Consider the following 16,287-nt stretch of genomic DNA (forward strand, 5'->3'; position numbering starts at 1 on the left):
AAGCTTCATTACATCTTTCAAACCTGGACCATTCTTCTTCTTCCACTTCCTTTACCTTTCCCATAAAATCTTGTGCAGGAAAATCACTGCTGAATACTTGTCTGCATATCAAATTTTTTTAATTCCTCAACAGGAAAATATTTGTGCTTCTTGACATTAGGAACTTACAGTTCAAAACTACATTCCATATCTAGCAGCATAATTTCATGTGATTGGATTTCCAGCTGTATTAGGGCTCTGTACATTGACTTTCCTGAAGGAGCTGCAGTACATTTTTCATGTCTGTGATCTTTTACACCAACTTCAATACTACTAGCCTAAAATTCTATCTGTCTTGTAATTTTTCTGTAATGAAATAGAATTCTGTTCTCTAAACTTCAGCATGCACTTCAAATGTGTGTCTCTTTAGCTGCTGTACATCTTGTGTAAAATTTAGATTGCTAGTATACAGCATTGCTAGTAAACAGTTATTCTATAAAAACCCCTCTATTTCTTTAGAGTGCTGTATTTATGCTTAGTTTTTGAAGAAATTAGGTAGAGCTTTTATTTTGGCTTTTCTGTTTCTTTGTTGTCTACAACTTTTGATGTTCAGGTTCAACCTCCCTTAAATTTCCTTTAAAGGGGGGGATTGATGAGGAGAAAGAGACTTCAGTCAATACCAAATACAGTCTATCTGTTGCTGTGCTTTGGCCTTTTGTGGATTTTTTTTTTTTTAATTTATTACATGAGAAATCATTAGCCAAAGGGCAGCCTTCTTTTAGATGTTCTCCTAGAGCACTTTTAAAATCTCATCTCTGATCTGGGGTGTCTTCTCTTTTAGATGTTTTTTTTTCCTAAAATGTTTAAAAATTTTGCTGCTGTCTGTTACTTGTTATACACTGGCATAATATCCATAATGTAGAATATAATTAAAATTTCTGACTGGATATTTTCTATGCTTAGTTACTTTTTCATCTATTACAATTTTTTCAGCTTAAAAATTGAGTTCTTTGAATTTCACGTGTGTGTCTTGCACAAGATTATTTCCTGTCTCTATTATCTCACCCCTCAACAGGAGTGGAAGAAAAACCTCAAAGGCAGCTTTCATTTTTTGCAGAGCATAATAATTTTGCAAACGTTACGTCTTCAGTAGCTTAAGCATCAGCTCACTGAGCTAGAGAGATAAATAAAGCCCCTGGCAGCACGGCTACAGTTTCATTTTTGAACAAGCATTCTATAAAGAAATGCTTAGGATAATGAATATGTGAGTTGAGGAAGCAACTGAAGAAGTAATTTTGGAGAGCAATAAATATTTGAGTATAGAAGAGCGGAGGAACAATATTTATTATAAAGGTAAAGGAAAACCTTTTATTTTGCTTTTGAATATATGATGTAACTAGATGGAATATATTTTATTTGGTCATTGCAATTAGTAACTTTCAATATCAAGATATTGTAGTCTCACTACCAAGTTTTCTAGTCTTCTCCACATGTAAACAATGACTTTTAAACACCTTTATAGTATCTCTGCAGACTTTTTTTCCTGTGATTTTATGTCATTTCTTCACTTATTTTTCAATTACTTATAGAAATTTCAGGCCAATAGTTGTTGAGTTATTGCAGGTACAGACCTTATTCTCCTTCCATTTCTGCTTATGCAAATCTGAAGTAGATCCACTGAAAATTCTTGGAGCTACATGAATATAAAGCTGACTTGAAAGAAGGCCAATAGGTGCCAGTGACCTGAATTTCACAGTTTGTGCTTTATAGTATGTGGCAGCATGGCGAGACTTGTCCTTCGTGAGCCTCCCACGTGTCTGCTACTCATGAATGTGACATGTTAGTAAGATTAAATAAAGTTTAATTTGAGAACTAGGCTAAGGCAATTTGTTTTCCACATAACAGGAATTTAAGAACAACTGCTCACAAAAAAGATGCATAACACTGATGAAATTGCCGATAGAAGTCTATCATATATGTCATTCTAAATATCTGTGTGTGCAATTGAATTACACAAGGAAATTAATTGTAGCAATGTACACATCTGTGGGTTTTGTTGGTTTTACATATATGCTATCAGAAATCCTTTTATAAGGCTGACATTTCAAGTTAGCAGTGAGATTGCATTCAAATGATAGCTTTTTGGGGACAAAAATTTAGTCAAATAAAATGTCATCCACATGTGTAAGTATATAAATATGGAGTAATCCCTAATAAAGTGGCAATAGTAAGTGTGTCATTAATGAATTGGTTGGGAGCAAAGATTTTTTAAAAATAAATAAATTACTGAGAAAAAGTTAGGCAGTCAGAAATAAGATTTAAATTGCTATTTGTGCAATATATTTAAGAGAAATATCCTTTATGTACTCAAATAAACTGTTTGCTCCTTCTGCCTATACAGCTATTTTCTTTGCTAAATTGCAATGAGCTATTAATCAGTAAAAATTTGCATAATCAATGAGTAGTTACAGATTTTACTCATCTTTTCCTTTTCCTGCTATCATAGAGCCATTGTAAAATTTCCTTATGACAGACTATCCTTTAGTTCATTAGATTTTATTGTTCAGCATTTATGAAAATTAGTGGCATAAAAAACAAGACTTCTAGAAAAATGTTTTATTAACAGAAACATACTTTACTCTAGTTTTTATTTCAGTCTAATATATGCAAGTTCACAAAATGCAAACAGTTGTTTGCAGTTACACTAATTGAATCTGTTTGGTCAAAAGGAATCTTGAACACTGATCCAAAATGATCACCCATGGTACAGCTGATCTTTGTGTATTATTTTGGAAGGAAGATTACAGAGCTGGACCAGAGATGAACACAAGATAGGAGATGAAAATAAGATAGCCAGTGTGGTGTGAACAGTGAAAAATACGTTGGCCTTGTCAGGTAGTATGGGATGAATCCTATTCGCAGAGAAAGTAAATAGATCCTGATCTGGAAACGCTTTAATTCTGACTAGCCTTAGAAAAGAAAGACTTCTATCTATTAAGAATTAGAATGGGAAACAATTAAATGGACTAAATTTCTTTCCTATTTTTAGTGGCTAAAATTAGTAACGTTATAAGGCAGAAGGATATGAGAGGAAAAACTACAAGTCTTTTATGATGAATAAAATTTATTTTGGTAGAAGTAGCGTGTGTAGCACTGCTGTCAAATTTCTTTTACTTGGTTGGCCACACAATGTATTTTACTAGGCTGTCCACACTATTTTCAGGGATCATCAGATCAGTTCATTCATATTTAATAGTGCATTAACAGCAGCAGAAATCTGACGGTTATTATGCAGCATTTTTCCAAAGCTCTTCAAACACATATTCTGCTGTAGCTGTATGCTGTTATCTCTCAGTCTGATTTGAGAAAATCTGATGAATGTTTCCAGACACTATTTTCATTTCTGTAGGTGCTTTACACTTTAGATTTCAGGTATACTCTAAGGAGGATTAAGTCATTTATATCACTCAGTTTAAACAAGAAAACCTCTTAGCACTTTCTGTACTCAATTACTCAATAGAGAGCTCCTGTCATTGCCTAGACTTAATAAGGTATGTGGGAGATTTCCATCCTTTTAACTGTGAGGATGCCATTTCAGTACTCTTCATCAGCTACCTTATTGAAATGATCTTCCATATTGTTTATAATTCATGGTTAACTTAGTAAAGAGGTCAGCTGCTGTAGTAGAACATTTCCCTATATCCTGTAGGTATGCAAACTTAAAGTCTACTGTAAAATATTTTTTACAACTACAACTACAGTGTGTCAGAATAAGAGAGAGCATGAGGGGCGTCATAAATGGGTACTAGAATTCCATGACAATTAAGATAGGGACTGTTGCACTCTAGATAAAGACTAAAGGTCCTGCTCTGTTAAAATGTCTTTGTGATATCCTGTTAGGTAACTAGTTTAATTTCATTAGATGTAGACAAACAAGATTTCTGAGAGATTAAAAATACTACAACATCATAATTCCCTCTCTAATTTATTAACAGAATAACTTAATAACTTAAGGTTTTCTGGCTGTTTTCAGTGGCAAACCACCCAGTAATCATAGTAGAAATGTGATGGTAAAATATGATATATGATGATATCTGGGGTAAAGGAAGGAAGTGGCAAAATTAATATTTGTCCCCTGAACATTTCAAAACTTTATTTTAAATCTGTGCGAGTTAGACTCTGTTTTTTCAGAGTCTATGGAGTCAAATACAGAACCAGCAGACTTTAAAATAGAACCAGCAGACTTCCTGTCTTTAGTTATGTGAACTATGCAGCTAAGTTCTGTAACTGTTTACTGAGGTCATATGAGATTAAATATTTTACAGTGTACCAAAAGTAGTGATGTTAAACCCCAGGCATTATACTTCTAAAAAAAGAATCTGTTTCCCATTTGGTTATTCAGAAAGGATTTAAAGTCAAAAATTTTTCAAGTGGCAATTTCTGCATTTCAAGATGAGAAACTGCTTTTTAGCTGTGGGAAAACTCCATCAGAAAGCTTGGTTTAAAATAATAAAGACTTTGAATATTTTATTTTTAATCCTGAATCACTTGCTCCTAAAAGAGTTCAATTCCAAACTTCAGATAAATAACTTCAGTTTAGAAAATCAAGTTATGCAAAGCTGTGCAAGCATGGTGTTAAAAGAAAGATTTGATGACAGGTTTCTCATTGTTATTAAAATTCTCTACAGTTTTCTTCTGAAAGTCTATACTGCAATCTCTTCCTTTACATCTAACACATTCTGAAGCACCCATTCAAATTTTAAGATTTTGCAAACATTGACCTGCAGACATTTTTAGCTGCTTGTTTTACTGAAGTTTCAGCTGCTGGCATACTGCAGTCAAGTTATTTGCAAGTAAGTTCCTTCAAACATGATCTTCACTGTGGAATAACATCTACATAGAAATTAATCTTTTCCATTTCTTTTCTCTTTGAGTTACAGAAGGAGTTGTGTGATTTACTTCTGTGTTGTCTTCTCTGCGGTTATCATGACATTGAGTACACCAAAGAAGTGCATCTCTTTAGTGTTGTTTAATGCTATTTGTTTTTCTTCTACAGAGAGCAGGGGACACAGTCAGTGGAGATACTGAAAGGTAATTTCTTCTGTTATTTATGTATTTAAATAGATACAATTTATCCATGAATTACATGTACTTATTAACTTGTAGAAACTCAGTTGCAAAGCTGAGGAATAAATTTTCCAGTTTTAGTGAGAAAAGCATTAATATCTCTTAGCAAACATCATAACTCTTTCACCTGCTACCTTCAAATATGAAGATAAATTACACAGGTTGATTTTCTTTATTTAAATGCTTTGCGTGCAAAATTATTAAAAATTAAGAGGTGGAAAAAATGGTGGCAATATGAAGTATGAGACATCGCTTCTCTGTATTAAAAAAAAATACTCAATTTTTTTTTTCAGAATGACTCTGAGGATTAAAACTCAAATGTGTGTCTAACATAATTTTTGAAAAGAGCAAGCAGAATTTTCTAATTAACATATAATTCAGTATGCACAAAAGTTACTGTTTATAACTGTCTTAAATTTGATAAATTCTAAGAACGAGGACTGCTGTTTCTCTTACACTTGAGTTTAATGAACTAATTCTAATGAATACTGCAGGGATTTCTGTCTTCATTTCCTTCACATTTTATTTGATGATGTACCAGATACTTTAGTTTCATCAAATATGTCATATTAAAAGATAGAGTTTGAAATAAATTATGACTGTCATGGAATGCTGTAAATAAGGTTTGTTGCAGTGTGTACATATGGATAATTATTATTTTTTTTTTAAATCTTTTCATCCTGTATATGACCTAAACTTGTTAATGAAGTAAAACCCTGCACTGAATACAAAATAATTAATTCCTTTACAGTGCTTCCACCAAGTATTTAAAACTGGCAGTCTTCTTCAATGCTATACATTTCACAACATTATAGCTAGTATCCTGAGGTACAACAAGGATAGTTGTTCTCACTGTGCACGTCACCTGGTGCCAATTATTTCAGAATTGTCAGCATACCTAATTGCTCAGAAAGGATTGCACATGCTCAGTGTGTCAGAGCATCCTTGGTAGACAGGACTTAAATGTCTACTAGACTTCTGCCATATTTTCCATGAACATTTGGTTTAACAAACTTTTGGAAATCTATTATGGGCCCAGACAAATTAATTTCTCTTATAGAGTGATTTTTGCTTTCCAATCCTTCTCCCATGGATTTTAAATTTCAGGTCCAAAATGTGACTGTTTCGTATCTCTCAAAAATTTGAAAAATATTTTTATATGGCAGAATGATAGATGGGATCAGTCAGATGATTTTTATCCCATATATTGAAGTTTTGTGGGGCAGTGAAAAGAGTTTCACGTATTTGAATGAAATAGCCTCGACTGTACAGTTGCTTGTGTTGGTTCTGTGATATGATCATATCATTTTGTCTAAAAAAGAAAAAAAGAAAAAGAAAAAAAAGGACCAAAAAGATGCTTCTTATGCTTCTTACGGGTAATATAATATACAGCATACTGAAGGAAATGGTTGCAAAAAACATTAGTCAAAACCACAAGCTAGCCAAATGCCAAAAACAGATGTGTGCAAAATATGCAACTATAGAATCTTGCTTACAAAACTCTTAAGATGAGTAGAATGTAAAGCAGATCTAGTAAGGTTTTTAGGCTTGAGCAGAAGGAAAGGGAGACATTTGTACATTACAACTGTTTCAGGGCTGAGAAAGTGGTAATAATACATAACAATAATACATCTAACCTGTAGTTGCTTCTCCAGTTCTTCTTCAAAACACGTCTATTTGCCATTTTTTAATTTTTATAATTTTAATATAGGAAAAACAAGTCTAAGTAATAGGAAGCTTTGGTATCTGTAGATTCTAGATGTGCATCTAGAACATAGCCATGACACAGAATCATAGAACGCTTTAAGTTGGAAGGGACCTTTAAGATCATCTAGTTCCAACCCCCATGCTATAGGCAGAAACACCTCCCACTAGATCATGTGCTTAAAAGACCACATTGCTCAAAGACCAGGTTCCTCAAAGAGACATAATTACAGAGACCTTGGGTTTTGAAAATCTTGCTAACCTTCTAACCATGCAGGCCTGCAAGGGAAAGAGAAGGCAAAAAAGGATCGTATCATTCATGCATTGCCCAGCAGCTAGTTGAATAACCAGTTTTTAACACTACTGCTTTATGACTACTTGCAATTTGTTTATACTTGGAAATATGGCTCAGGTTCTTTTTCATAAAGTGTTTTGTATTTTTAAATATTAATACTTCAAAATTGTTTCTATCATATCCTCAGTGGCTTTGGCATACTTCAGAAATGATTTATTTGTTAATCCTGGAGAGATAAAAAGAGACAAGTTTTAGTCTGGATGTTGTTTTGTCAACTTGCATGTACAGATGCTCCTGTACTGCAGTCCAGCATCTGAGATAGCTAACTGATGCCTAACACATCAAGTAATAGCCTGTAGCATCATTTTGGACCAGTGTCTGAGCTAGTTGTAGAACTGAGAAGAGATTTCAAGTCTCACTGCAAAATACTCAGTAATTAATTTTCAGTGAGCATTTTCTCATTGTGGCATTAATGGAATGCATTAAGATATGGAGATTTTAATAAGTTAACTAGAAATCATGAGTTCATGCAAAGCAGTCAAAGACAGGTTTCTGTGACCACATAAGTAGATCCAGGTTGCTACATGAGTGTTCTGAACCTACAATAAGGAAATGACACATAAGGTACAGTACATTTCTGCACAAATGTATTTTCTTATGCACTGCTTTTAAATTTGTGCAGTTAAGTGGTGAGGAATTTAACTAATCTATTTTAAAAGAATGTGCTTGGTACTTTAGAATAAATAATGCATCAGTGATAGATGCATTAGGGCAGAAATCAGGTCCCCCAGGCAGTATAACTGCTCAGTGTTGCAGCTGAGAATTTTGAAGCATTGTCAGAATGACATTTTAAATAGAAAAGTATTTTTTTTCTGAATCGTGTTAAATCTCTGAGGAGTTTTGAATGGTATAAGGCCATATTTGTTGTTACTGAAAGGAACAGATGTAGTTTTAAAAATATATATTTTTTGAAAAAACCAAAATTGTATACCACATAAATGCCATAAGGAAAAATAAAAGAAAAAAAGTGGACTTGGAAAAAAGAAAAGAAAAAAAAAAAAAAGAATATTCAATGACCTTTCATTTTCCTGAAGTTATTTTTGTTGGCTTTAATCCTGAGCTGCAACCAGGATGTACTTGAAGCAATTTGGAATGTGAGATGAAAGTTGAAGAGACTTTTGCATGTTGCTTACATTTACAATTTTATTTCCCAAGTATACACTAAGTGAAAAAGAATAGGGTGACAGATATGCCATTTTCTAGTTGCTCTTAGCTCTGGATCAGTGAAGGTGTTACTCAAGCACTGCGTTTTAAACACCCATATAGTTCTAGATATCCATGTGATAGCAGGGATTATGTTCACATAATATTTAACTTCAAAATTCTCTCTTGACTCTTCTGTTCAGCAAACTTGAGATCCTATATTTATGTAATCTTTTGAAAGAGGAGCCATCTTGTAGAGCCATTAGCAACAGAAGCTGTCAACATAGTCTGTGTGTTGACTGTGCATCAATAGGGACATTCCAGACAGGTCCCCAGTCAGAATGATCAAAGGATATTCAATCACAGCAGTAGTAAAATGCACTACTTAACAGTTCATATCCATTTTTTTTCTGTTTCAGAAGTGAGCCCTGGTAAATGGTCGTTTTTTTTTTTTTTTTTTTTTTTTTTTTTTAACATACTGAAATCTTTTACTGGTTAGGAAATTTTTATAGATTTGGATAGTCAGAATATAAGATTAGATTGCTTTGTGTAGTTAAATAATAAATACAAATTAAAGAAATGAGTACTATATAAAATGATTTTCAGAACAATGGAAAACATATATTAGCAGTTTGTTATAACTAGAATCATTTTATATTGCTTCTAGTTTATAATTCTATCCATTACTGCCAGAACCCCCTTAATCAGGGGTTTAAGAAAGTCAACAGTATAGATTGTAACTATTCCAGATACCGAAGACTAAGTGAATGGTAAGTAAACTTCAAAAAAATTATTCTTTTTTTCTTGACTATATTCATTGTCATCATTTTAATATTTATTATCCTATCAACTGTGGAGAAACCAAAATGATAGGAATCTAATAAGATATACCAATTTGTTCTGATAGTTGTAACTCACATAATGATGGATTTAGTGACTCTCAAGGTAGATGTTCTATGAATGCTATGAGCTAAAACACTTCCTTTCTAGAGTTTTGTGTGATATTTGAAGATCCATTGCTTCTATCTTTATATAGTAAAAAATGAAAACATGTTCCTGGAAAGGAAGAGAGGAATGTGGAGATGCTGTTCACAGTTGCACTTGTTTAATGGTGCTTAATAAATGAAGAACCATGTGACTTGTATTCACTAAAAAGGACTTTTTGGATGAATAGAAAATGCAGGCTACTCATAATTCCAGCGATGCTCTTAAAAGGCTATAACTGCTCTGACAGCAAAAATGCAGAATTATACCTCTATTCTGTTATATTTCCACATTCTGTGCTCAGTAGGTGACACTTCTCAGCATTCAATAAAAATACCTCAGGTATAATGGTACACTCAGATTCTTGCAGCTTTTATCAAATACGTAAGACTGGAATATAGCACTTCTGCTATCCCTCATACTTCTGGTTTTACCATTCTAATCCATTATTACTATTTTCTAATCATATAGTACTGTTCTTCATTTGAAATCCTCATTAGAAACCTTAGTGATTGATTGCACTTTCATTTACATATCTTTTAAGATGTGAGTTGGAAGCCACCATGCTTACTCGAGTCATTTAAATTCTCTGTTTTGCTACCACCTGTGTCATAGACATTCCCATTTTTTTCTTAGCTTGTTCTTAGCTTTCTAATTTAACTCTGTGTTCAGCATGGTGGATATTGAATACTGAGTCAGTATGCATGTAATACTGAGACTGGAGATAGATTTAGCCTTGACCTGTGCTTATTGCTTTTTACCTTTATTTTATAATTCTTAACTTTTTATACTTGTTTCAGTGTGCTTACAATGTGTGGGTAGGAGGGAGAAAATCTTTTTATCCATAGAAATTCCAGTGTATGAGACACAGCTAGGTAGAATATATAAAAACTCTGAGTTGTTAATTTTTTACACTTCTATCAAACAGAAATCTCAGAAATCCATTTGAAGAAAAATGCATGAGAATAATCATTTTAGAATGAGTTTTACAACAAAATTAAACTTCATTTAATTTTTTCAAAGGTTATTTGCTTGTACATTGCCTTTTTTGTATATCATTATGCAATTATTGATTTTACAGATATCTTGTAATAATTTATGTAAGTTGCTTCAGAAGAAATGCCTCCTATTTATTTCCATATAAACCACAACAGATACAAAGACCACAACAGCACTACTGATAGAGCAAATTCTCAGCTACAAAACCCTATTTTCCAACATAGTCATCATCAGTAGCTATCATTTTTGTCATTAACAAGAGCCTACATGCTGCACTGGTGACCACTGTCTCTGTCGCCACTGTTGAAGCACCACCCACCTCCTCACTGTGCTCACATCCACTGTTTGGTCTCCAGAGACATTCAGCAAGTGTCAGTGAACGTCTGTGAACATAATTCTTTCTGCATGGAGAATTCAATTCCACCCCTTTGCTTCACAGACATATTCATGTCAGATCTGCTCTGTCAGACTGCCCCTCTGTTGCCATCTGTCACATGGCAACAAAATGCAATGGGATATTGGTGGGAAGGTTCAGCCTCTACTGCCATGCCACCAAAATCAGCCTGTAATGTTCTGGACCAATATAATAAAATGAGAGGCATTAATTTCAGAGCAGCCCTGGTATTTAATTTGTTCTTTTGCTATGTTGGCATAAGTTAATTATAACAGATTGGTTTTTCTTTTTCAAGTTTCTGGTTTATATCAAAACCAGTATTAAACACAGACATGAAAACAAGCATTCATAAGAGAACTATGAATTGGGCCTGGCTGTCATAACTGTATCATTCCATTTGGCTTTGTCTCCCTCTTTATTCTTTTCTCTTTCACTTCTGTAACAACTGTTTTCCTTAAAGGAAAGGTGAGGAATAACTCAACCAAATATGGTACAGATGAAGTGAAAAAAGTGAAAAAAGAAAAAAGTAGATGACATACCGGTGTTCCTTAATGTCTAAATTAATCGGTTCTACCAGTTCCATATAGCGAATTTACTTGTCTGAAGAGAAGAAAAGGTCAGCATTTCTTCTGTTATCTGTGGATCTGAATATTTGAGGAATAATTTAATTTTGTGAAGAGTTTTAATGCATATAAAACCTTCTAAAAGAACCCTGCAAGACTGCAAAATTGTTTCCAAATAAGATTTACACTCATTGTACATTAGAATATGTATTCCTGACCTTTCAGTATATGTTAACTTTTGAAGAGCTTTCAGAAACCTGATTGCAGATAATTTCTATAACTACAAGATTGTTGCTGGTAAGTAGAGTCTATGATTACTGCAAGGAGATGCGTTACAGCGTTTGCATGGAAGCAAATAAAACTTGACTAAGGACTTCTCAGATAAAAAGGCAGATGTATTGTTCATATTGTGTATTGGCTGAGAGAAAGAATGGGAGCATTGAAACTGACACTTTCCAGATGGGTCAAAACCATGATGAAAGTAACAGACCAGAAAGCAGGGGGGATGCCCAGCAGGATGGAAGTGCATTTATGGCATTCTCGTAGGTAGACAGAAATGGAGCATTAATGACAAAATCTGCCTTGCAGCGGTTTGGGCTTCTGTCCATTCCTTTACCAAATGTTATAAGTTTAAAATCTCTGTTTTTCAGTTGTTTCTTTCAATCCTTGTAATCTACAGGCAGCTCAGAACTTCAAACTCTTAATTATTAACTTCTCATTTTAATGTTAATGTTATGCATCCCATCTTTTCACTGCAGTTTCAGGCATTTCCCTTTCTAACCTGACGTAGACTGCCACAGTGTCAAGATGCTCATCATTATTCATACTCTGAAAAGTAACAGTTTGCCCAGACCTTCTCCAGGGATGTAGAATTGAAACTGCACACAGCAATACCCTTTCCATGCATTAAGCTGTATATAGAGATCTCTAATATAGGGATACTGATGCTAAAAACTATGATGACTAAACTGTAGCAGCCAGTGGAGCCCACATCATGCTTAGTTTGGGAAAGTTCACTTGTTTGTGGTGTTGTTTTTTTTTTCTTGCTAAAAATCAGTTTTTATTATTTTCATCAAGATTGCTTCTGGGCTTGTGAAAATTGGTTATTGGACTTCCCTACAACAACATGTGTAACTGTTGCATTCCACATTTGCCAGCCAAGAAGATACTGTTAGGATATTACTACTGCAAAAATACTATGCTTTTCTGATGATCTAGAGAATTTTTCTTGAGCTAACTGCTAAATTGCTGTGGTTTTTATGAATTTCCTGTTTTTGAGTGCTTCTGAAGCATCAAAGAGAAGGTGGCAGGGAAGGAACTGCATAAAAGATCAGACTTTCCATACCTGGCAAGCATCTAACAGACACGTCAAATTTAGCACAACAGTTATGTACTGATTAATGTCTCAGTGTTTATAGATCTACTTACATATTGCTAAAGTTATATAGAATACCCAGAAAATCTCAAAGGAAGGTACTTATTTATCAAACCAAAGATAAATCAAATTTTTTTTGTTATGATATGGGAAGGAACCAAATTTGCAATATATAGAACGCATACAAGTGTTTCCTAAATGTCACATTCAAATGTTCAAGTAAATATCCATATCATGTTACATTTTAAAATGTGAATGAGTTCTCAAACATAGTTTCTAATTTATTTGTTTGCATTTCTTTTTGTTGATATTTGTTTAAAAATACTTGTTCATTTCTAGTTTAGCATAAACACTAGGAGTCCATTATACCTGTGGCAAATTTTGCTGCTGTGCAAAATGTACAAGAGTTAGCCCTGCAACAAAGAAACTGGTTTATATCTTCTAAGAATAGAAAGAGGGAGGTGCAGTGTTGTTTGCTTTTGAGTTTTGGCTGATGAAATTCAAGTGTGTTTGGTTAGTTATTGAGATGGACATTCTGAGATGATTTGTCTTTTTAAGTCAGAATACTGAGAGTAACTTTATGTTTTTGAATAACATTAACAAAAGTCACTGAAAATAATGTGCCTCATATTTTAGGTGCTGCATTTTAAATAACTTGGAAAATGTAAATATATCTATAGGAATGCATTTAGAAATGCATTTGTGTGTTTGTTATTATTCAGAATATTACTTCCTGTTGTTATTTGACATCTTTCTTCCTCTCTCTCCCAGATATGCTAGTTCTGCCATTGACCGTCAAGGAAGTACATCCATGAGGAAGGTAATGATTTTCAAAAGAAAACATAAGCCTAAGGATAATTTCTAAATTCAGAGTAGTATCTACTGCAACCATAGTTGGCTGAAGTGTGTGCAGTACTTTTGATTAAGTTTAATAGGAACCTTATTAGATCTACTAATGGAAGTATTGGTTTTGGGAGGAGAACTGTAGTAAACTCTAGTTTGGAAAGGGACATCTTCCAATGGTGTCCTAAAGGAAAAGAAAATTTTAAAAACTCTTAAGATATTTGAATAGCACACATACTCTGACAAGGATTTTTATTATCTAGATTTTCAGTGTTTTATAGTGCCGATTTTGAAGGTCTTTAACAGAAAATATCTAGACTTCATAGTCATTTTTTATTTTGTCAAGTATTTCATTAAAAAGACAAACAATGCAACCTTCAGTTATAGAATATCTTTCCTTCACTCTGACAAGACTTCTTTTGCTAAGTGGATAAGCTGTAATCTGCTGTAAGCTAACAGATGTCATTCTGCCTCCCAAGGATTCACACAGTGATGTTAAGGATTCACACAGCAATGTTCAGTATCAGTGGCCATAGCAAAAGACATATAACTAAGTATTCTGCAGTTTTCCTCTACCTGCCAATCCTTACCTTGTGTGCTGCCTCCCTTGAAAAGCACTTAAACCCATTGCAGTTCCTTGGGATCACAGTACTACAACTAATCTAATAGACGTAACACGAGGAAAACAGCACTACATGCTCCCTGATTTGTGTTTTTTGTTCTATGAATGCACCAGTTGCTATGTTCTGAACTTGTTAAAGTTTTCCTCAAAATTGCAGAGGTATGTGCTACCAGGCTTGCATTAATGACTTAGTTCCTTTCATGCTGACAGGTGACTGAATATCTAGTTCTCCAGGGCATTTTTAAAATGAAACCTAACTTTTCATTTGGTGATTCTGTGACACCTAAACAGCATTCTTACTGCTTCACTGTGAATGTACTGAGGTCTCACTGATTTAACTTCATATAGCAGAGATTCAATTCTATCACCATTTTTCCATGGCGTGCTTCTTGTTGACTGAGGTGGGAGTAGGGACATGCATTTTCTTTAACATTCTGCTGCACGTTGTGGTTTTGAGTCAGGAGGTTAAATGCGTACAACCACAGTATGTTCTCCAGTCATCAGCCTTTTTCCCGTAGCAACTTTGACTCACGCTAAGTTGCAAGTTCTGACTGCTTTCTTATGCTGTTTACCACAAAGTTAATTATAAGTTAGTTTCTTTATCTCTCGAAATATGAATTGAATGCAAGTTATTGAATGCAAGAATGCAAGTACTAGTTGAACTTTTGTTTGCAAGCAATTGCAGGTCTTTCACTTTCTCTATTTTTCTTGCTTTTAATACATTGCACATATGCATGAACAACACACAGTGAGATTAAGTAACTTACATTTTTGGAAGAGCAAATATTTTCAGTTCTTGTTTAGTTGAACTTTATTTTTAAAACTGTTATACTGAATGATACATACCACTTTCTGGTGCGTATTCTAAAGCAGGTATCTTCCAGCTGTTCATTTTCTTGAAGTTCTGTGATTAGAATTTTCAGATATGATTAGATTTATAGAATTCTACCTCACTGAAGTATTTTTTTAGCCTAAATTGTGGAAAATTTTGATGATTTTTCTTGCAGGAACAGAAAACTGCTCTATGCTAATGCATTTCTATGCAGAGGGAGGAAGGCTAAACAGGTTGTTTCAGTCACAGTCACTGCAGAAGCCCAGTTGGGACAATATGACTGACTGGTTCTGCTGCTGGGGCTTACAGTGCATTAATAAAAAATCAGTTTTGCTGTGCATCTTTAATACTTTCTCATGGACTTAGGTCTGTTCTTCTATTTCCTGATTGTTTTTAACTATGTTTCCTATAGTACAGGAACAAGCATTAATCCTGTCTTCTATAGTTCTCAAAAAAATAGATAAATCTGCAGCTGTCTTAGAGTGATACTATGCATGTACACTTACAGAGCTTGTCACCTGTCAGACATGCAAGCTGGTGTTCTCCAAGCCAACTCTCTCAAAAATAAGGAAGTGTCCATGGCATTCAGTAGTGTAAGCTGGCTGTTGTTACAGGAAGGCTAAAAGTAGGCATGGATGTGTGCAGAACAACTCCTTCCCCCTTTATTCTTATTTGAAACTAAACTTTGCCTGTATCTTGCAGGTAGTTGGGGTCCTGTTTTCAGATGTTTGTTTCTTACAGTGCTTAAATTGAAATCCTTCATTCTAAATATTAATTTCTTAATAATAATTTATTACTGTTAGTTATAATCCTCAGTTATTTTAATTTTAATATTACGATATTTACTCTTAACATGTTGTTTGAGAGTTGCTTATAAGAACTTTGTCACAAGTATTTGCTTTTTGAGCGTAGTAATGCACTAGTTTATATCCTCAGTTTTCAAGTTACTGCATATGCATTTGACCAAAGAATCCTAATGATCTGATTGCAAGATGTGTAATGAATAAGAGAAAATATGAGATTTTAATTAGTAGCCTTACCACTGTTTTCTTTCTGATGTTTATATTAGTAATAAAAAGAAATAAAAATAAGATCCTATGATAACTAATCCTAAGATAACCATGGAATGGTAGTGAAAGCTAGTTCATGTTAGTGCTATCACCTGCACTAATTTTTTATAATCGTCTTTTTTTTTGTTTTTTTTTTTTCCTTTCTTACAGTCATTCCATTACGCTTCTCTCAGGGTAAAATCCAGAAAATGGTCAAAAGGTAACTTCTTCAGATTAACATTCTGAAAGCAGAAAATGAGAGTTCTTAACTGATAATAACCACTGTTGATCAAATGCCAAAGTTCATCTTAATTTCAG

At 33.8% G+C, this 16,287-nt stretch overlaps 1 protein-coding gene across 1 annotated transcript in view; it reads left to right on the top strand.

Moving 5' to 3' along the window:
- The window catches only part of LOC116229677 (connector enhancer of kinase suppressor of ras 2-like), a 147,791-nt gene that overhangs the window by 101,069 nt on the left and 30,435 nt on the right, over positions 1-16,287 (top strand). The window contains exons 16-18 of the mRNA XM_090150579.1: positions 5,036-5,070; positions 13,395-13,443; positions 16,141-16,189. Of these exons, the coding sequence (XP_090006705.1) occupies positions 5,036-5,070; positions 13,395-13,443; positions 16,141-16,189 (133 nt within the window). The remainder of the gene's footprint in view (positions 1-5,035; positions 5,071-13,394; positions 13,444-16,140; positions 16,190-16,287) is intronic.

The sequence above is a fragment of the Phasianus colchicus genome, chromosome 14 (genome assembly GCF_987193195.1).
Source record: "Phasianus colchicus chromosome 14, bPhaCol1.hap1.1, whole genome shotgun sequence".
NCBI classification, from domain to species: Eukaryota; Metazoa; Chordata; class Aves; order Galliformes; family Phasianidae; genus Phasianus; species Phasianus colchicus.